The sequence below is a fragment of the Pelmatolapia mariae genome, linkage group LG10_11 (assembly GCF_036321145.2).
Source record: "Pelmatolapia mariae isolate MD_Pm_ZW linkage group LG10_11, Pm_UMD_F_2, whole genome shotgun sequence".
In the NCBI taxonomy this organism is placed as follows: Eukaryota; Metazoa; Chordata; class Actinopteri; order Cichliformes; family Cichlidae; genus Pelmatolapia; species Pelmatolapia mariae.
The window spans coordinates 53,055,733-53,077,254 of record NC_086236.1 but is presented as its reverse complement, the minus strand read 5'-3'; the positions used below and the strand labels follow the sequence as shown (position 1 = coordinate 53,077,254).

The window sequence follows — 21,522 nt, the reverse complement described above, 5'->3', positions numbered from 1 at the left end:
CTTTAGAGCCATTAATGACGCTTACCCATCAAGTGTAGTGTTTATGCTCGCTCTCGCTGAAGAGACAGCCAATCAGTAGGTCTAAATTGGATTTACTTTCATTTCTGAATTTCCCTGGGGGCTGTATGATTGTGTTACCCAACAAGCACAATGGCAACTCTCTTTCCTCCCAGAGACGAGCTCAAATATTAGAATCAAACTGCCTTAAGAGATGTGAGCTGATTGAACAAAGAGCGGAAATATTGAATGTATTTGTACGTACGTGCAAAGCTGTTGGAGTTTTGTTACTTATGCATGCAACACGGGTGCAGGTTTTATGTTATTTCCTCATTCCTCCTTAAACAGCTCCCCACATTTCAGACTCATTTGGATGAATTTGGCTGTACAGGATGGCTAAATGCATGTTGTTCACCTCTGATGTCAAGCTGTATAATCAAGACGCATTTTACAATTAGCAGAGCTTTCCACCACGGCTTTATTTAGTGTGTTTGAAGTCACTCCAGCTGCAATTTACAGCAGTGTTGGAGCAACACCATAAATCCTGTAATCAATTTGATGACGGTATGATTGCTGTACACATATGAGGAGGCAGTAATGTCAGCCTCTCAGGTTCATGAGACTCCTGGGCTTCATATTTTCTCTCTATTCTCATCCTATTAGAGATTCTGACCCTCCCCCTCCATCCCCACTTTCTGCTAGCCTCCCTGCTCACCCCCCCCCCCTCCCCTCCCCTCACACATATACACACATATACACACACGGAGTTTGTCTCGTACACACACACACACACACACGCTTGCATGCACTCACGGCACTCACATTCCCTCTCTCCTTCCCTCACTCACACTTTCACACAGATATATGGAGCTCGCAGACTGGAGCGTGTGTGCGACTGTGTGCGTGCGTGCGCGTGTGCCTGCGAGCGTGTTGGGGAGGTTACCGGGTTTGTACGAGACTCGGAAATACGTGTGAGGAAAAAGAGGGAGATGGAAGGATGACGACCAGAGAGTGTAAAAGAAGGAGAGAGAAAAGGAGGAGAGGAGACTTGGATGGAGGGAAAGGAAAAAGAGATGGCTGGAGACCACTTATGCAGCATGGAGGGTAAATGTGCGTGTGTCTGTGTGTGTGTCGTTTTTAAGTGTTGGATAGTATGTGCACCAGGCGGGTTGGTGTGTACACGAGAATGTGAGCGCACAAGTAAGTGAGCTCTCTTCTTTTTTTTTCACCCCTCTCTCTTCTTTATTTTCCCCTTGTTTGCAGCTCTGTGTGTTTGTGACAACAGCCCTGCAGAGACAAAAGGTGAAGTGTTGTATAGGTGCTGCTGTTAGTCAGGCAGGTAGGCAGTGAGAAGAAGAAGAATGGAATCAATACTATTGTCTGTAACCTACCTGCCGCCGGGCTCCCTGTCTGGCCCCGGCAGAGACCATCAGAAAGAGAGGGAGCTGAGAGGAAACACAGAAGCACTCTGACTGGGGGAAGAAAAGGAAAGAAGAGGCTGAGTGTAAGGTGAATTTCTTTCTTTTCTTTTTTTTAAAAAGCATTTTATGTCACAAGTTCAATGTAGAGTAAGAATGGTATTTTTTTATGCCGCTTTTAAAATGCATTATAATTCGAAACTTTTGTCGTCACTAATTCACTTCACATTCTTCTCTTTGACTGTAATAAAACATGGTGCATGAAAAAGCATGAGAGCCCTCCTGTAAGTGCCTGTATTTGTGGTATTTATTCTGCTCTTCTGTCTTTGTTGCCGTATGCTGAATAGCCTTTCAGTTAGTGTCTAGAATCCATGCTCCATGCTGTCGAGGTCATGTCTGCATTTTGTGTCTTAAGTTGCCCTTCATTTTAATTCACATTTTCTGTTTGCACCTTATTCGTGCATCTCTTTTTTAATTTATTCCCCTTCACAGCTGTCAATGAATTTCAGTGTTATGACAGGCAATAAAATGACACGCATTTTAATTAACCTGGATATAATCATTTCTGTGAGCTGTGTAATTAACTCAGAGTTTTGTTCTCTGGATACTGACAAGATTTAAACAAATGTTCATTTCCACCTCTTTTGCCGTTATTCCAGTCATTTCGGCTGTTCCCTGTGGTCTGCCCCAGCTGCAACTGTTAACAAAGAAAACCTCAAAAATCGCACCTCTGTGTCCCAAAATGTGAAGGCCTGACGTTTATAAAGTTAACCTGTAGGTTTTTCGTGATGCATTAATATGCATTAATGGAGTTCAGTTTAATGCAGCAAACTGATGTGGATACATTGCGTCTCATTTTATTCAAATTAATGCGAATGTATTAAAACAAGATGAAACATTATTTCTCCACAGATGAGCTATGAAATACAAATATTTCCATTTTATTTTTTAAATGTATGGTCATATGCAGTCTTCCCCAGTCATTCTGTCTGTCTACCAGTGGGTGGCGTTGCCTTCTAATACTGCTACGCAATGACATTTATTTATTTCTTTGAAGTGTTTTATAGTGATATCACCATAGTTTAAGTGACCAAGCAGTGTAATAATGTTATGTCATCTACAGGTGGATTGATAATTTGCATGCCGCCTGTGTCCTGCTCGGGTTCTTCTTTTTTCTTCATAATGTTTGAAAACTAATTTCCTCTTTTGCTGGTAAGTCAGAAGACACATGCTGCCCTGCGTTCAGAAGTGGACGGACAAAGCACAGTGTGACGCCGTAATGATAAGAAGTGCACGGAGACACCGTCGATCCAGAAAGACACTTTGAAATGAAAAAGTCTCAGACTGGATGGAGTAATCTGAAGTCCTCTTTACAGCGAGTTGTGGAAAATTTAACAGTCGTATCGCCACAGTTACTAGACAACAAAAAGAAAATGCGACCTATGCAAAGTATGCTTACATATTTAAATAATTATTTGTCAGCTTTGACAACTTTAAGATTTCAGTGTATGTGTGTTAAGTTCCAGCGTGTAAAATGGTCTAGTAACGTATTTCACATGAGCACAAATTGATTTATAAAACCTCTTCAGCTCAGTGGGCTCAGAAAAGCTATTAGAAACTGTAATTTGTCCATGCTAGCTGAGAAATTATGTTCAAAACTCCTGTGGCATTTACCAACAATTTAAAATTAATTGTTTCCTCTAAATTAATTGTGTCTCCTCCACAATGAGCTCTCAGCGGCTGCGTTTCTGAGAGTATGTGTGCCTGCTGTTAAAAATGTTACTTTATATCTGATTTGATGAACTGCAGAACAAAAAGATTAGCGTGGATAAAACATGGACAAATCTGTCATGATTATGCACCGATTATGTTTTAATTGAACTGATCAGCTTTGCTTCTAATCTGCAGCAAACCAGGAGACCGGTTGGTGCCGCAGAATCCAAATGTCAGATGAGGTCATTTCTTTGTCTCGGTGCAGTGACTCTGCAGTTCTCTCATTTAACTCGAATGAGTTTAAACTGATTGAAACTCTGCTTTGGCATTTTTGTATAATAACTGGATCCGTCTTTACACCTTCTCAGTGTATTTTAATTTTACAGTATGCCCCTCTGTCCCTGAGACCCTTAACCTGTGAGGTCAAAGCAGGTCACAGGTGAGGTCCTCGGGAACAGGGCTGCATTCAGTTTCAACATCCTGTAGAGGAGGGGATCATTTTAGCAATATATTCGACATGATACACTCCTTCTCTTCTACAAAGTATATTTGATACCACTTGCAGTTAAAGTGGTATGTTTAAAAGGACTTTAAGTGCAAGAAAAGTGACAGGCGATACCTGTCACTGTTTCTTCTGGATTTCATGCATCTCAGTATCTGTAAGTGACCGTCAAGACTTTTCAGGTTGAAGAAGAGAACGGCTGCTTGTCCTGCAGCACAGACCGTCTCAGGGAGCCAACCCTTCTGGCTGACTTTGTGTTACAGACCCCAGTTGGGGGGCAAAATAAGAAGACAGCCAAGGGTTGTGACCCCGGCATATATGACACCTTCAAAAATCTATGGCATCATTTGTTTTTGATCATGTACAAGTTTTCATACTTTCCTGTTTGTTTGTTTTTAACAATTGTATGTTAATAAAATGTGAAAGCGTACTCTGTGTATTTCTTTTTTTTTTTAAATAAAACATGTTATTGGATGATGAACAAAAAAGCACTAAATATACTGTATCCCAGCTTTCCCCTAATGTTATCTAGACAGTTTCTGAGATTAGGGAATTCTCTGATCCTGCACTATTTCCTTTTTTTTGTTTGTTTGTTTTAAGTGTGAAATCTTCCATATACATAAAGTCATCTTTTCTCACAGCCAGACATTTTGAAAGCTCTGAGTGAGTTTGGATATGTAGCAGCAAAAATGATCAAAGTGTCCTTGTCACTAGACACAATTAAATGCCCTCAAACATACACACACACATTCATTTGGGATTTTCCATGTCCAACCATCTGACTAGCTGTCTGACTTTGGCAGTCCTGGAGCACACTCTTGCCTAATATTGATTGGCCTGTCTGTGTGGAGACAGATGAATGCATTAGTACCCAGCTCACCCTGCCACTGGAAATATATTAAGTTCATGTATTAGGCACCCTGTCTGGTTGCCATGGAGATGCACCAGGAGTGAGGGACAAGGGAGAAGGGGTGGTGGTGGAGGGGATGAGGAGGATGGGAGACGAGAGGGGGATACAGGATGCGATGAGGCAGTCGACTTGATTTGTAGTCCCGCTCCCTCTCTCCCTGCCTCTGCCTGTCACTTGCGTGTCCTCCTTTACCTCCTCTTGTCTTTTCTTTGTTTCTGTTTCTCTCACGTTTTTGTTTTTCACCAATTCAATTTTTTCTAAACTTCATCAGCAAGAATATGCACTCACTCCTTCTCTCTCTCTGCTACCCCATCGATTTTGTTGTCCCTTTTGTTCTTTATTTTCATATTTGGCTTTTTTTCATTCTCCGTCTCGCCGTCCACCCCCCACCCCCACCCCACACCGCCGGGTAGACTTTCATTTATCGCATATTATATATTTCTCTTGGGTTATATTTCTCCATCCCCTACACGTACACAAGCATTTAACTCCATCTTCATCTGCCCCTCTCCCTCTCGCTGCCGCCACCTCCCTCATTGGCTCGCTCCATCTCTGTGCTCTGCAGTAAAACTGGTGCATTGAGGCAGCAGGAAATGGGGACTAGAGACAATAGAATGGTGGGAAATACAGAGAGGAGTCTGTGATGCTCTCCTGTCGTGTCGAGAAAAGATGAGCGTGATACACTTTCAAGACTTTACTTTTATCCCCGTGTGGGATGTGAACATAAATACAGGGCTCTAATTCATCAAGCCCTGAAGAAAAAAGAAAACAAAAACCTTAGAATTTGCACATTTTTAGTCACTATGAGACCAGGATTCAAATCAAAACACCTACAGAGAAACATTAGTTGAGTTTTTAAAGCTCAAATTGAAAGATGCACACATCTGCTTTGCGGCTTGTGTGTGTGAGCCTGCTGTTGTGCCTGTCTCAAAGCTGCTATCAGTGTTTTGTGGATGTGGAAGACAGTCTCCGTCTGTGCTGGGGTCACGTTTTGACCGAGTACAATGTGAGAAACGTTGACGCCTGCTTCGAGAAGCTGGACCGCATATTCAACAATAATGAGACAGTGATTGAAGCTGGTAGAGTAGGTGCGAAAGAGTTTCTTCTTTGCAAATTTGGAAACAGTTTGTGACAGCATGTAAAAATCTAGGTGATATGTAATTTCTTGATTTTTTAGGTAAAGGCTATGACATCCAACTGAAGGAAATTCTGGATGCAGAGGTCCTCGCGCTGTTGGAAGAGTTTGACCAAAAGCTGAATAACGGTAGCTAAACACCTGTTTAAGCAGACTGTATAGCTGCATCGATAAAAGAGTAATACATTTGCTAAGTGAGGTCAGAAGAAGAGAAGTTAGAAAAAACAAAAAACGATGCCCCCAGCCACACAATTCCCCTGTATGAATTGAGCCAAATATTTCTGTCTTCCTCCTCCTCCTCCCCTCCATCTATCAGACACTGTGTACGAGCAAAGGTTGCAGACAGCAGCAGACAATTTCATCTCAGCTGCCTCCAAACTGCCTAGAGGTGAGCCACGGACTTCCCTTTTCCTCCATCTTTCTGTCCATAATAACTTATATTAGGTCAAAACATCTCACTGTGATCTCTGTACTCTGTCTAAGATGCCAGTTACATTTTTAGAGTCTTTAAAATACCATGAAGCATCCAGAAGGTAGTTTGCTTTAACTGGCTTTCACTCCTGGATGCTGTATCAGTAATATTTATTAATCAAAGTTTTTTATTCTCTTCACAGTCTCTGGATGTATCCCTCCATGTGGTTTGTCTTGATTTTATTGTATTTTTTTTTACTCTACAACATAACAATCATTGCTTTTAGAAACCAAATAATATTGGCATCAGTATCGGTTTCATTCACCCATCAGGTTTTCAGAGTGCAGGTGCAGTGTACGACTGTGTTACCTGCCAGTACGACTCCTGTGAATTTCCCCTCGACTGCCCAGGTGAGCACTGATATTCGTATTATAACCTCTAACACATCACTGATTCTGTTATGTCACAATTTCCAACTAAAGAAATAAGTACTAATCCAGATGTGGCATATCCTTAAATAGCTCTATTTTCACCTCCATAAGCATCCACTCTTGATCCTTGACATGCTCTTAGCAAAAAGTGAGGATTTGAAAGAGAGACAGAGGAAAGGTTTTATTTCCACACATTATATCTTTTGCACAGAACCCCCGAGGTACTCTTTAAGTCCTTGGTTTCTTTATGCAAGGTGACAGTTGACTCCCACACACATGGTATTCGTATCAAGCCTTTACAGCACCGCCACTCTTCAGCATATCATCACTTTTACTCGACTCCTCTGAGACTGGGCTTAAGTATTATCATTAAGGAGAGCTCAGGCTGCAACAGCTGCCCCTGTGCGAATGTTATCTGAGTGTGTGCATTTGCCTGTGTGCATGTGGGTGGCTATATGTTTATTTCAGTGGAAGAAATTAAAGTTATGGAAAACAGCAGGATTCGAATGTGGTGCGACGTGCCATTTGCCTTGCCAACTGATATTGAAGTGATCTGGAGGTTTGCAGAGGAGGTACGCTCAGCATATGGTGAATCATTCAGGGTCACTGCCATACTGTTAAAAGTAACAGTTCAACATTTTTGCAAAATACACACGCTAGCTTACTCGAGTTAGAGTTAGACGAAATGAGCAACGTGATTTCAAGTCTTTGAAATTTGAGGCTGGAGCTGGAAGACAGTTAGCTCTGCACTACAGACTTAAAGATGTCTCCTAATAACAGGTGTGTTTGTCAGTGCGTGATTTTGCTCAGTTGCCTACAAATTTTTGCAAATTTATAACCACATGAACAGAGTTGACTTCTTGTGACAACAGATTTAATAAATATAAAATGCTGAGCTGTTATTATTAACACTTTGTTCTTTGTTTGTGTGAAACAGACAAAAATTGAGAACATTTTAATCCTTCAGGTTGAAACGCAGCAATTGGATCAGTTTAAAGAAGTGACTGTGGGTGTTGACAGGCTCTACTCCATCCCCTCAGTGACTTTGAAGCATCAGGGCACCTACCAGTGTGAGGTGTACTCGGGCCAGCTCTCCTTTATCCGAGTATACTACTATGTCTCAGGTAAAATAGCTGACTTTAGAAGGATATTTGGAAATTGTAACTGATCAGTGGGAGAGTTGTTGTACCAGGAAAAAGGCATCTTCTTCACATTTAAAGCAACATTACTTTGTACCAGAGAAATGTTTGAACACTTGATGAAATAAGTAAATAGGTCCAAACTTTGACATGTATTGAAACTATTTTAAAGATATTATATTATTTACATTGTATTTTTTACTTTTTTAAATGAGAAAGAACAGCTTAGAAATGTTTGTGAGGGTACATTGAACTTTCATATTCTTTTCTAAATTCGCCATCACCAGTCAAATCTTCTCCCATAAATTTCCAGAGACGTGAGTGCTGGCTCCTGTTTGTCTTGCTCACCACTTGATTGCACTCAGAGACACTCTAAGTAGTTGGCTAGAAAGTCTCTAAAGTCTCCAGTAAGTGCATTTAATTGAAAGCCTTCTCTGTCCAAAATTAGCATCCTCTGGAAAATCACTGTAAATTAGCCACGCACCTTTCTAAATAAGCTGGCTACTGTGTGTCACAGTGAGGCCTGTGACCTCCAAACATACTCCACAGTGTTTATATTTTCATTGTGCTGTGCATGTCCAGGCACTTTGGGACTGCTTTTTATGGTCACCTTCCTGGAAGTGTGGTATGAAGGAGGGGGACTTTAGTCTGAAGTTTAAGAAATAAATAGATGATAGATAAATATATCTACTTTTATTTTTTTAAACTTAACTTTTTACCATTGTGTTTGACTGAGACACTGTGCACTGCTATAAGTTTAATATTTATTGGTATTTAAGTATTATTTCCTGGGGTGAGAGAAGTTATTTACTATATAGGTAGGAGTTTCTCTCAGGGATTGTTGCGTGTCAGGCTGTGATGCTGAGGGCTGTAAGGTCCCACTGATAATGGATTCAGCCTGTTGCAGAATTGTTCCTTAGAAGGTTGATTTAGTTTTGAAATATAATATTTAAGTTGAAAACACTTGCTGTTTTGTTTTCTCGAAAAAAAAATTTTTTTTTCTTAGTTTGATTTTTCTTCAGTTTGTCTAACCAGTCTGCAATGTAGATACAGCACACTAATCCACTGAAGAAAAAGGGAATAAAAAGAGACTGGACTGTTGAGCTGCTGAAAAGCTTGTTATTTCTGAGTCTACTGCTCAGGTGCGCTTCCAAACATGTTCACATCCAGTAAAATAAAATTATAATTATGATGAACCCAAGGTTTCTAAACACTATTCCACTACCACTGAGTGACCTTGCAAATAAAATATATTTGGAAAGTGTGTTGCTGCGAGGACGTGCTGCCGCAGGTATCTTAATTCAGCTATTGGCTGGCAAAGCAAGCGCTGGCTGTTCGGAGTCAAGAGGGAGTGATAAGCATGAAATCAAAAGAGGAACATATTAACTAATCTAAAGGCTAACCCATCTAAAGCACTAATAACTAACTAAAGCACATCCAGTTTGACTATACCCTTGCTTTTTATAGCCAAATTCTTCTTACAGGAAAATAAATCAGGCCTGCTGGATGTATGCCTTTGGTAGCAAAGTTGTTAACACATTTAAAGAAATGTGGAAGAATATATCAGAATGTAAATGAGCCCTGTGCAGACAATTCCCTGTGTACAGATTGTGTTTTACTGAAAAGTGGAGTTAAAGGGGATTTTAGAAAGGAGGAAAGAACAAAAATAACTGTTTGACTATATGAATGCATCTATCAGCATTCATGATTATGCATTTTTACACAGCTTAGCATGTGTAATTATGTATATGGGTATAATATTAAAAGCACATGTGCATTTCACCTCCTGAACATTATATGATTAGTTGAATAATTATTTTAGTTTTCTGGGTTAGCACATTTTTTCTTAAATTATACAACTGTTGAATTGGTGAGTTATAACCCACTAATGATACATGTCAACTACTGTGTACAGAAGACTAACTAACTGTGTATTTGTGCTTAATAAATGAGGAAACTCCTACTAAGCAAATACAATTAAAACTGCAGACTTCCTCAACCATTATCTTTCACTTCATTCATCGTCGGTTCTCATCTATATTCCCTGTCTTCATCCCTTCGTGTCTGTCTTAGTGACCCCCCAGCTTGTGGCAGGCCACACAGAGCTGCAGGAGACATTTGACCTGTCTCTGCTCCCAGGAGGGCAGTTTTTCCCCGCGTCTGGTGACTCTGCCCGCTCCTTCCTCGCCTCATTGTTACCGCTTCTTGCCGCCTGTTTAACCGCTTTACTGCTGCTGCTGTGTCTCTCCCTGGGGTAAAACAGAACTATTATTTGCACAGTATCAGCTTTAACAGATTTTAACCGCAAAGTCATTTAGACATTCACACCTGTCATATGAATACATGATGCTCCAGGGCACATAGATGAGGTGGTATTCATGTTTTTATTTTCTTTTTCTTTGGTTGTTTCAGGGTTCTTCATTGGTCATCCATACAAGAGCAAAATCATGCTGAAGAAACACATCAGGCTGAAGATTTAGATTTATTCTAGAGTGTTTGGAAGATGTATCTGAAGCAACAAAGGCATTTCATCAAGTCTGCAGAGTGATACGTCATAGTCCAGACAACATGTGTGTCACTCCTTCCACCACTAGAGGGCAGGATCCACCTCTTTATTAGTAGTAGTACCGAGTAAACATTTTACTACCACATAGTGTAGAGCAGCTGGGCTTGCTTTCATATTTGTGTGTGTGTGTGTGTGTGTGTGTGTGTGTGTGTGTACGGGTTCATACTATCCTGGTGGGGACCAAAATCTGACTTTTACTATCCTGGTGGGGACTTTCTGCACCGTGGGGACCAAAATCCAGGTCCCCTTGGGGTTGAAAGCAATTTTCACACTCAAAATGCGGTTTTACTGTCAGGGTTACAATTAGGTTATGGTTAGGTTTAGGGTAAGGGTTAGGGTTAGGCATTCATTTTTAATGGTTAGGGTTAGGGTAAGGGGCTAGGGAAAGCATTATGTCAATGGGATGTCCCCACGAGGATAGCAAACCAGACATGTGTGTGTGTGTGTGTGTGTGTGTGTGTGTGTGTGTGTGTGTGTGTCTGTGCGTGTCTCCTTGAATGAAAAAGAAAAATGGTCCTCATCACTCGTCATGAAGCAGGAACCACTTTAAACTGACCTTAGGGGGTCACTTTAAGGTACTTTAAGGGCACTTTGACTTTGAGGGTTAGGGTTAGATTCTTTGGCTACTCCAGAAGGCAGCTGAGCTAAAAATCAGAGAGATGAAGCTGAGCAAAATATTTACACAGTCGAGGCATCTTGACAGAACATTTTGCCAAGACAGAATTTATTAACTATCAACACAGAAGGACCCAATATCTAGTATGAGTTGAGAAATACTGTAAGGAAAAGTGATGAGGTAAAACAGGTCACATATAGACATTGTGACCATGATTACACTCTGAGTGGCTGATGGACTCAGTTCTGTCCAGACAGTTGTGCAGTCAAAAGGGTACAAGGAAAATCCTTTGTTTCATCATCCACAAGCAGAACACAGAAACAGAAAGGACAGAGAAAGACAGAGGTAGCAACAAGCTACCGACTACAGTCAGTCTGAGCGAAACCACAAGAAGTAGTCAGTCTTGACATGTTTAAATATATTCAGCAGAAATTTCCATTGAACTTTGCTATTACATTGCCACAGTGTCACATTACTGTTGTGTGCCAAGAAATATTTGGTTGAGTAAACGACAGCAAAAGATAAATCACAATCCCCCCCCAACACCATCAAAGGCTGAATCACATATCATATGACGAAGAAACTCTGTTACAAAACACACTGCTTTACAAAAGTTGCTCATATGCTGGGACCAATCCTCAAATCTGAAAACCCCAATCAAAAGCTTTTGATGTCAAAGTGTGTCATTATGGTTTGCACAGGAATGTATAGATCAGGTTTGCTGAATGGCAGAGGAACAGGACCCAGTCGCAGGACTTCATGCACAGTTACAGTGAGTTTATTTACAGTGAAAAAACTAAGTGCAAAACAGTTCCAACAAGATGTGATTTCCTCAGTGGTGATAGTCCCAGCTCCCGGTGGGTGCGGCGATTCCTAGAAAAAAAAAACCTCCACAGTTCCTTCCAAAATATTTACAAAAGCCTTAGTGCTCTCTCCAAAACTCTCCACAGGTTTGCTGGACACAGAGAGGACAGAGGGTTAATTTCCTTCACTCAGAAAAACATGACAAGTTAAATTCTTTGAACTTTGAACAAGTTCAATTCTTTGCATGAGGCAGGGTTCCAATGGCTATTGTTAATCAACGATCCAGCGTTGACTGAAGCTCAGCCACTCTACTAAAGTGACCCTTGATGGCGTCAAGATCAAGGCAAGTGTGGATTATCAGCAGGTGTGTGGCTCAAGAGCAGGAACTTCTTCAAGGTCCCTATGCTGCACAAAGACAAGAACACATGCATACAAACAAATACACACATACAGGAGGCAGAGAAAGAGCTAGAGGTGGAAGAAAAAACAAAAGAAGAAATGACAGGTTAGCCAAGCAAGGAAGGACCATGGCAGTATAACTGATGTCATTTAGCATTATGTAACCAATTCAGCCTATACTGTACTTTGACTAGTATGTAGACATGTCTTATGATGGATAAATGTTATAAATCACCAATAGCCTATGATGATAAAAGACTATCATTAAAAAAATCAACATTTAATTATTTTAGTAACTATATTTTTTGTTTTGTTCTTCAAAAAAGCCACACCTGCCCTCAGTTTTATGCACACAGACATAAAAGCACATGACAACAATATAACCAGTGACCTCAATCCAATTAAGATGCATTTCTTTATATGATGACAATAAAGATAAAGCTCTTCTTAGGTGTGTGGACACCGAGGTTTGTGAATGTGATATCTCAAGAATGAGCTGATATGGGAGCTTTAAATTAATACTATCAGTACAGCTACTAAAAATCTTGGATGAGTTCAAATCTCAGTGAGTTTGACCTCAAGGTCTAAGGTCAAGTCTTATAAAAATCTTGTGAATGGGATAACTCTCAAATTCATACCATGGATGTATCTACTAAAAATCTTGGATGACTTTCAATCTCAGCAATCTTAAGCTCATGGTCAGAGTAAGCTTTCTGAAAATTTTGAGAAATCAATAACTTGAGAACAATGTGACGTAAGATTTTGAAACTGATGACACAGGTGTGTCTTCTGGAAGCTGAGGGTAGCACTGACCAGCATTTCTTTTGTTTTGTTGTTTGTCTGCCTGGCAGTCTCCACTTAAGTCCACATTTTGCAATTCTTGACACTTTGAGGATTGGGAGCATGTAAAAGGAGTCCAATGATAGTATAAAAGATGAATGTATAGTGAATATGAAGGCTTCCTGTTCTATAGAAGTCTTAAAAATGGCCACTGGACTTGACCTCATTACATTTTGCTAACGGGTTTATGGGCCCAGTCACTCACTTTAGTTAATTTAAAAAAAAGGAGTCTAAAAAAGAAAAACAATGAAGCGCCTTGTTGTTGTGATTTGTTGCTATATAAATAAAACTGAATTGAACTTTATTTTTTACTCCTCCTAAGCAAACTTCCACACATAATTTAACAGGGAGATCCACCCTTCACTCGTAACATCAGTTTCAACTCATCCGGCTGGAGATGGAGAAATTGTACATCTTCATGCGTCAGAATTCATAAACTGTGGCTGCACCTATCTTTTATTGCTGTCGATGAGTCTCAAAACCTGCATGCAAAACATGACATTTGTCCACAGCAGGTCATCCGTGCATGCACATTTAACCATCCTTTTTATATTTTTACGTGCACAAAGCTCTTTGAACATAAAAAGGATCAGATTTGTGAAACAAAAAACTTTTACATTTCTGTGCAAATGATAAATATTCAAGTTCAAAGATATACAAAAGATATTTATATGATATTAGATGTACATGTCCTCAAATGGCTTTTTACTTATTAGTGAATGTTACTTATTAGTCAAAGCATGCATTTGTGAGTACTCAATGTAACACAAAAATCACAAATTTGTAGATTAAAGCACCAGAGTCCATTTATACCATATATGACGCAAGGGAGAATGGGCCCACTGGACATGAGTGTATGGGTAATTCTTCAAAAATATTTTTAAAAAAACAAGCATTTCTAGGCATGTAAATGAAATTAAATAATTTCTGCTGTTCATACCCGAAAAATTCAACTCATATATGGTGTGCAGTGTGTGCCAGATTTGGACACATTGCACACCTGAATATTTATTTATTGAAAGTGCAGACACTTATCACTGTTTCACTTCAGAAGCATAAATCTTTGCACAGGTGATGTGTATATATGTTGTTTAATGATTTTTTGATTTAAAATGTGAACTAAAGCGTATTTTTAAAGGGGTTATATGCTAAAAAATTAATTAATTAATTAAGCGAGGAATAAATCTGCTTACTTTTTCTGTGTTCCAGCCTCAGTAACTTTGACACAGTAACGCCTGCTGTAATATTTACACTTCTGATCAAATCTCACAAGTGTTAGCTTTATTTTGGTACCAAGAGTGTTACACAGAGTTTGTTCAGAGACAGGAAAATAATGGGGAAGATAATTTTTTAATGTGAAGGCAAATATTTTCTGACATTTTAAAGGCTCATTATACTATAAAAAGATCAGATCTTACATTGAAGAGATTTTTGTCTTTTTTGTGTTTACATGTGCTCCTTAAACAGATTCACTGAGAGTCAACTCCTGAATCTCTTTCCAGCAACGCCAAATCTTTTTTTGGCAGTGATCATTTAGCCAAACAGTGCTGTAACCTAGTAACAACTTATCTTTAATGACTGTAATTTAGTTGGAGTTAACCTGATGGCTAGATCACACTGATATAAAAATTGTTTAATGCTTGTACAGCTTCAGCAAATTAGAACCACTGCACTAAAGATCATGCTACTCAATTTCAGGACATTATTCTCTAGCTGCACAAGTCACAGCCACACTTTTTGCTCCATCTTTACAGAATTCAGCCACAAATTTTAATTCAGGATTCTTTTACTGCCATGTCTCAAGTCAAGTCCACCACCTCCCTACAGGGTCAGACTTAGGAATTACCTTTGTAAGTAAAGCTAAACTTTCAAAATCAAGGACCAAAGGTCAGGATCAACACGGATCTTCAAAAATTACTTCCTGTTTTGTTCACCAATAGTGGATAAAAGGATGAATTTGAAACTCATTATCATTATTCTCTAAAAATTCAGATAAAAGACTTTATTTCAGAAACAGGACTTTAACATGACGTTTAAAAGACCTGTTGTTGTTTAAAATGTTCTATAACACACTTTTTACTTTTATTCTGTTAAATTTTGTTTTGTTTTGTTTTAGTTTTTTTTTTTGTTTGTTTGTTTTGGTTAATTGCTTTGGGAGAAAGCTAGAGGAATGTTATTAAATCTAATTGTAAGATTATAACAATTGGTCCAAAAGAGAAATAAATCTGTTGAGTGTCTGTATTTTCCTGAAATGAATAGTGTCCTGTTGGTGGAGAAAGACAATATGAAGACAGCCTGCAATCTCTAACCCTTATAAAGCCCTTGTGGAGATTCTAAATTTAGTCACACATGACTCAACATTCATCATGTCATATAACGGTCAGATCACTTGTATTTTTTTCCACTTGCTTGCCATGTTGCCAGGCCAACATTTGATGCAATCAAAATGAGAACACAAGTTTTTACAGTACTGTGCAAAAAAAAAAAAGGCTTTAGTCACCTCTGAAATCTTAATATTTTAGTTCCAAGGAGCAAGATTTCTTTGCAATTTGGGTTTTAGCAATAGTTGTCCAGATGTTCTTATAGTCTTACATTTTTTTAAAATTTCTTTACTCAGTTTTAGTCCAGTCCTTGTACGTCACCATTTTCAGAGGATTTTTTGTTTGTTTGTTACAACACTTAACACATATCTATCTAAGAAAAAAAAGAAAAGAAAAAAGGCCCCTAACTTAAAGAACCTTTTTGTCTCTATACATAACAGACAACTTAGCAAAGAACCAATTTTAAATTGAATGTTCAGGCACTCTACTAATAGCAGTGCATTGCAAAACAGCACAATTTGTTTCCATTCCTCTGGTTTAATCTATGAAAAAAAATAACACAAAAATAACACAAACACATGGTACACACACAAGGTGTGCAATGTGTTCCTTAAAACACAAATATAAAAGTCTGAGGAAACAAAATAAAAAACAATTAGAATGAAGTGGCTGGCCTAAAATCTATCTACACAACATAAACAGTATCTGAAAGTCATGTCCTTAAGAAGGGAAAAGAATCCTGCAAAGGACCTCAATTGATCCGTTTGGGGTTGCACTTCGGTCTGTGGTTTTGGTGATCTTGTCTGGATTTAGATCAACCATGCAATGCCATCTGGAAAATATCTGACTGGCATCAGCTTCATTTTTCAGTGTTCCAGTGATTCTAAACACAATGGCAGTGCAGCAAAAACATACCTGGATAGAAAAACATACAGTGGAACACACTCAGTCATGGATTTTCCTCCTCAGAATCAACATAAATGATCCAATGTAAGATCCGGCCAACATCTAAAGAAGAGTTTTAAAATGTCCTCTCAGAAGCCTGGAGAACTATTCCTGAAGACGATGTGACAAGAAAGCTACCAATAAGAGTTCAAGTTGTGTAGAAGAATAAAGATGGTCACACCAAATATTGACTTTCAAGCTTGTTAAAATTGTACCAACTCTGTTTTTGCCTTACATACTGTATATGCACATTTACATATTTTTCATTAAATCACTGCATCTATTTCTCATTTGACTCAAGACTTTTGCACAGTACTGTATTTTGTTACTTATGCCAGATCATGAGAGAAAATGCATTCGCCGTGGAATGGGCTTAGCCATTTCTGGATTATCTTTTTCATTTTGACCCCAAAGTGAATCATATCTTTTGTCAGAGTCATGTGGTTGTTTGGGCCATTTAGACTCCAACTCACTTCTCTTATCATCTCCTGTCATCCAGTCCTGTATGTGGCCTTTAACCGCTAAAGGTCACATACAAGAGTGGCAATGAAGTTAAATGCATTATTAAGGCTGAAATTTCCTTCAGCTATCGTAAAAGCTCCTTAGGCAGATCTCACTGTTGACAGAACCATAAATCTTTCTTTTCTTGTATAATTTTTTTATAACTTGGTGGCCCTGCGACAGACTGGTGACCTGTTCAGGGGGTACAATAGGCTCCAGCCTCCTTGTGACCCTGAAATGGATAAGTGGAAGAAAATGGATGGATTTTCTGTGAATAAAGTGTTAAGTATAACTCCTTTTGTTAACTTGTTACTTTGAATATTTGAGGATTTATGTTTACATTGCACTCATAATAATACTCAGAAACAAAAAGGCTATCTTATTTGAAATTTATCATCACTTTGTAAAGAAGTAAATAAGCTATTACATAGATGTGTATTTTTTTACTGCAGCTGACCTTTGGCAAATATCTATAATTACTTAACCATTAGCTTGTTGCAATTTGCTGCCTTTGGCATATTTTTATGCACCATATCACTGGTAGATATGGACTAATTTTGATGACGACAATAACTTTGGTTACAAACAGATACAACAGAAGAAGCACATAAAACATTTTAGAGAAAAAGAATAAACAAATGATAGTGTAAGCATTTTAATTTAATGAGCACACTGGAATTAAGGAAAAAGACTTTCTGCTTTTTACATTTTAATTACACAATATTGGGGACTGTATTAGAGATTTTTATAATCTCTCCTGTTTGCATTGCAATATTCATTTATATAATGTCCAAGATTTATTGTAGAGTAGCCTAATATTCCCTTCTTACATTGTAATTACACATTACTGTCCTTGTTGTTTGATATGAGGTGCTGTAAGGGACATTATTACTGAAATGCTCTCACACACACTACTGAAAAACCAAGGCATTTCAGCTGAACAGGAAGTTGTTTCTGGACAAGGAAACTGAAGGAAAAAGTGGTAGATTTCAAACAAACCACTACACAGATGTCTACTCAGCAACGTGCTAGTAGCCTAAGTGAAGCAGCTGCATTACTTAACAATATATTAGCCTCATCATAAGTCAAAATTTAGAATAGCAGGAGACGGTCATTATCCTGGTTAATTTTTTTGGCATATTTGCTTTTTGTCTTTTTTAGCAAAGAAAAAAATATCTTAAAATCATTAATAAAACCAGGGAGAGAAGGCTTTGCGTTCCTCCATTTAGCACAATGGATATGATATTTACTCAAAAGTATGATGATGTTAATAATGTCTGAGACACCCAGCGCTAGATGATCCATATAAAAAAAATATATGATGGAATTCAAATGGTGGCACATCATTAATTTTTAGGGAAATCCAATTTTTTAAGTTGCACCAAATGCATTGTGTGATAGGGCATAGAAAAAAAAGATGTTCTAGGGTTTCATTTTCATCAGTACAATAAGAACACTGATCCACCTCAAAACCAAATCTCTTTTTTAGAAATTCTGCCACAGGATTAATTTTGTTTATTACTTTAAAGTGTGTTTCTTTAACTTTAGGTAGAATAGGCTATTTCATAAATTTTTAGTATGCTTTATCCAGTGTATCTGAAATAACTAAATTAGAACCATGCCATGTAACCATTCTGTCATAACTATGAAATATTTTGTCTTTGAAGAAACTACTAATAAATTTATTATTGCATTTTTATCAAACAGCTGACATTGCCCTAGCAATAAATTTGGGAGCGCTGATGAGAAATTATTGTATACCATAAATTTTTTAATCAAATGAAGCAGAGGCAGTGGGACCAGTTTACAAAATTTGTTATATTCTCTTTGAGAACAGTTTAGACAATATTTTCTAAAAAGTCTGTGTAACTTAGAATGACACTGTGATCATTCAACAAATCTGTTATGAATATAATCTTTTTGTTTAAACCAGTCGCTCTTGAAAATTGATTTTTGATTAAGTGTTATTACCCTATGATTCCATAAGGTTGAATTATGGGGATAAGTTGTGGGCAAATATCATTTTCCAAAAATGCAAAGTCTGTTTTGGAAAGTTCGATATCTTGATCGGGATTTTATTTACCTCAAAATCAGATTTCAAAATAAAGTCTAATCCTCCTATTTTATTAAACAAGGATCGTGGGATGTGGAACTACCTAGAGTCTGGCTGTGACAGACAAGATTTTAACCATTTAATTCTAAGGGTGCCAACCATAAATTCTAATTCTGGAGCTTTGATACCACCTTTATTGTATTCCTTCACAAGCTGAGATATTTCAATGTAATGGGTTTTATTCCTCCACAAAAATTCGAAAATAACTGTGTTAGCCTTATTAATGCTTTTAGAGGAGATATATAGAGGGTGACAAGGATAAATCAATTTGGAGATACCTTCAGCTTTAGATAGGATGTTTCTGCCAATAATAGTGAGGTCTCTGGTTAACCAGTGGCTAAGTGATTTCTTCATCTCCATGATACAGTTAGAAATATTAGTGTCTTCTCTGCTAATTAGGTTTTTAGATATTATCAGCCCTATATATTTAACTTTAGATTCAACTCTAACCAAAGCTATTGAGGAGTCAGAGCTTGTATGAATCGGGAGTAGTTCACATTTTTTGATACTGAGAGATAAACCAGAAGCTTTAGAGAAAATTTAGTTTTCTCTACCACGTATTTATCTTTCAAATAAATAGATGTATCATCTGCGAATTGACTTATTTTGAAGTCTTTATTAAAAATTGATATTCCTTGTATGTCGTTGGAATTCTTGATTAATAGTGTTAACAGTTCAGTTGCCAATATAAAAAGCTTAGGGGAAACAGGACATACTTGCCGAATTCCGTGTTGCACCTTGAATCCATTCCTGGATTCCAGTTTCCTTGTCAGGAAACAACTTCCTGTTCAGCAGAAATGCCTCTGGTTTCAGTGGAGTGTGTGAGTGGATTTCAGTAGTGTGTGTGAGAGTTAAAATTTCAGTAGTGTGTGTGAGAGCGTTTCAGTAGTGTGTGTGAGAGCGTTTCAGTAGTGTGTGTGAGAGAAAGTTGATGTTGCTGGTGTAGCTGGTGAATACTTCTGTTCATTTTGTTTCCTTTGTCTTTGCAAACCTATTTTGGTTTGAAGCTTATGTCATCAGCGTTGTCCCTCCTAAATAAAGCTACCTGTAAAGAAAATAATTTTTCCCAGATAGCTCCATTGCCTTCTTAAAGCAACCGTCCCATTTATCCAGGCTTGAGGCTGAGGCTATGTCCACACGTACACGGGTATTTTTGAAAACGGAGATTTTCCGTTTTCGTTTTAAAAAATAATCCCGTCCACACGTAAAGGCAGAAATGAAGGAAAACGCTGCTAGGAACATGCCAAAGCAGCAGGTGGCGCTATATTCCTAACCGTGTAGAAATGTTGGCCAATCAGAAGTCTAGAAGCCTCGGTGGGAAATAGTAAACAAAGCTGGGGCATAGAAGCAGAACCGAATCGTATGTGTGGAGGGACAGTAACTGAGTGTGTATATGTAAGCATTTAAACACTGCAGAGAGTACAATTAACAGTAACAGTATTGTAGAAATTCATTTCACCGAAACAACAACGTGGCGCACACTGTGACGTCAAAAAAGGCGCACACCTTTGACGCTGCGTTTTCTCCGTTTTTCTCGTCCACACGTAAACGCAAAAACGGAGTTTTAGAAAATATCCACCCTGGCCGGAGTTTTTAGAAATCTCCGTTTTCAGTGACCGAAAACGCCGTTTACGTGTGGACGAAAGGTGCAAACGCATAGAAAAATCTGCGTTTTCAAAAATACCCGGGTACGTGTGGACATAGCCTGAGGCTGACTTTATGTCTCATCCCAGTCTTGAACCAGGAATATTTTCCATATAAGCCAAATGCACTGCACCCTTTCTATCTCTCTCTATAAAACTAAATTACCAAGCCATCTTCCAGTCTGCGCCTTAATGAATTAAGCAATTACAATAAAAGTTAGAATCTTTTTAATCTAGTTAAAAATACACAAGGTAGTCTTTACATACAAAAATTACTTACAGTAAAATTTGTGTCTGCTTCTCTTCTAAAACTATATTTTTGTTTCTTCTTTCTTTTAAAACTTCCTGTTGATATCCCTCTGTTTTGGTGTTTTGGGGTAGCAACAATTTTATATACTAAAAGGTTAATTTAACTGTTGTTTGACAGAAGGAAATGTCTGGCTGTAACCAGTTGCGCCATGAATCCAAACCTTCACAGTGGAGCTGGGACTAACTTTCTGGCAAACTGATATACAACTGTACTTTCCAAAAGGATACTTCATCATCTATCCATATTCTTCCAGTTATTCAAATCAGCTGGAGCTGGAGCCTATCCCAGCTGCCACAGGAGGAAGCTGAAACACACCGTGAGAGAACGTGCTCCACAGAAAGGCCACAGCCAGATGGTGGATTCAAACCCGGGACCTTTTGCTGTGAAGCAATCACTGTGCTGTCTTACTTCATCAGAATTTTGTTAGTCTTTCGTTTGCTTGTTTTTTGATGATCCAGCATGACAAATGACTCTAAAGACCTCAGACTAGTCATTACGCTGTTTGTGTCATCATGAAAAAGAGGCTTTTTTAAAAAATTCACTGCTCCAGTAACTTGAAAAAGTTTTAGGAACAATTGCGGGCACTCATTGGTGTTTCATGGTATGCTGCTTCAAACTATGTGTTTTTGCGTAGTTTCCAGTACGTGACGGCTGCTCCACCAGCATGAGTATGCCCACTGCATGTTGACAGATTAAAGCTGTCTCTGCAGATGGGGAAACACCCTCGGTTTAATTTGTTCATATATTGTGAGCCAGAAATAACTAAATGAGCTAACAGAGTTGTCCATTCTTATTTGAAATAACAGT

The 21,522-nt window shown here is 38.4% G+C and overlaps 1 protein-coding gene across 1 annotated transcript; it reads left to right on the top strand.

Annotated features, from left to right (window-relative positions):
- Positions 1 to 994: 994 nt before the first annotated feature.
- spaca6 (sperm acrosome associated 6) lies at positions 995 to 10,148 on the top strand. The gene is made up of 10 exons (XM_063484824.2): positions 995 to 1,101; positions 5,474 to 5,628; positions 5,718 to 5,804; positions 5,992 to 6,063; positions 6,290 to 6,313; positions 6,420 to 6,497; positions 6,987 to 7,090; positions 7,486 to 7,642; positions 9,731 to 9,911; positions 10,070 to 10,148. Exons 1-10 carry the CDS (start codon positions 995 to 997, stop codon positions 10,146 to 10,148), a joined length of 1,044 nt encoding a protein of 347 aa, XP_063340894.2.
- The last annotated feature ends 11,374 nt before the right edge of the window (positions 10,149 to 21,522 follow it).

Coding starts and splice junctions, on each gene's coding strand:
- spaca6 (XM_063484824.2), top strand. CDS start 995: ATGACGACCAGAGAGTGTAAAAGAAGGAGAGAGAAAAGGAGGAGAGGA. Junction 6,064..6,289: donor TGCCTCCAAACTGCCTAGAG/GTGAGCCACGGA, acceptor TTCTCTTCACAG/TCTCTGGATGTATCCCTCCA. Junction 6,314..6,419: donor TGGATGTATCCCTCCATGTG/GTTTGTCTTGAT, acceptor TTCACCCATCAG/GTTTTCAGAGTGCAGGTGCA.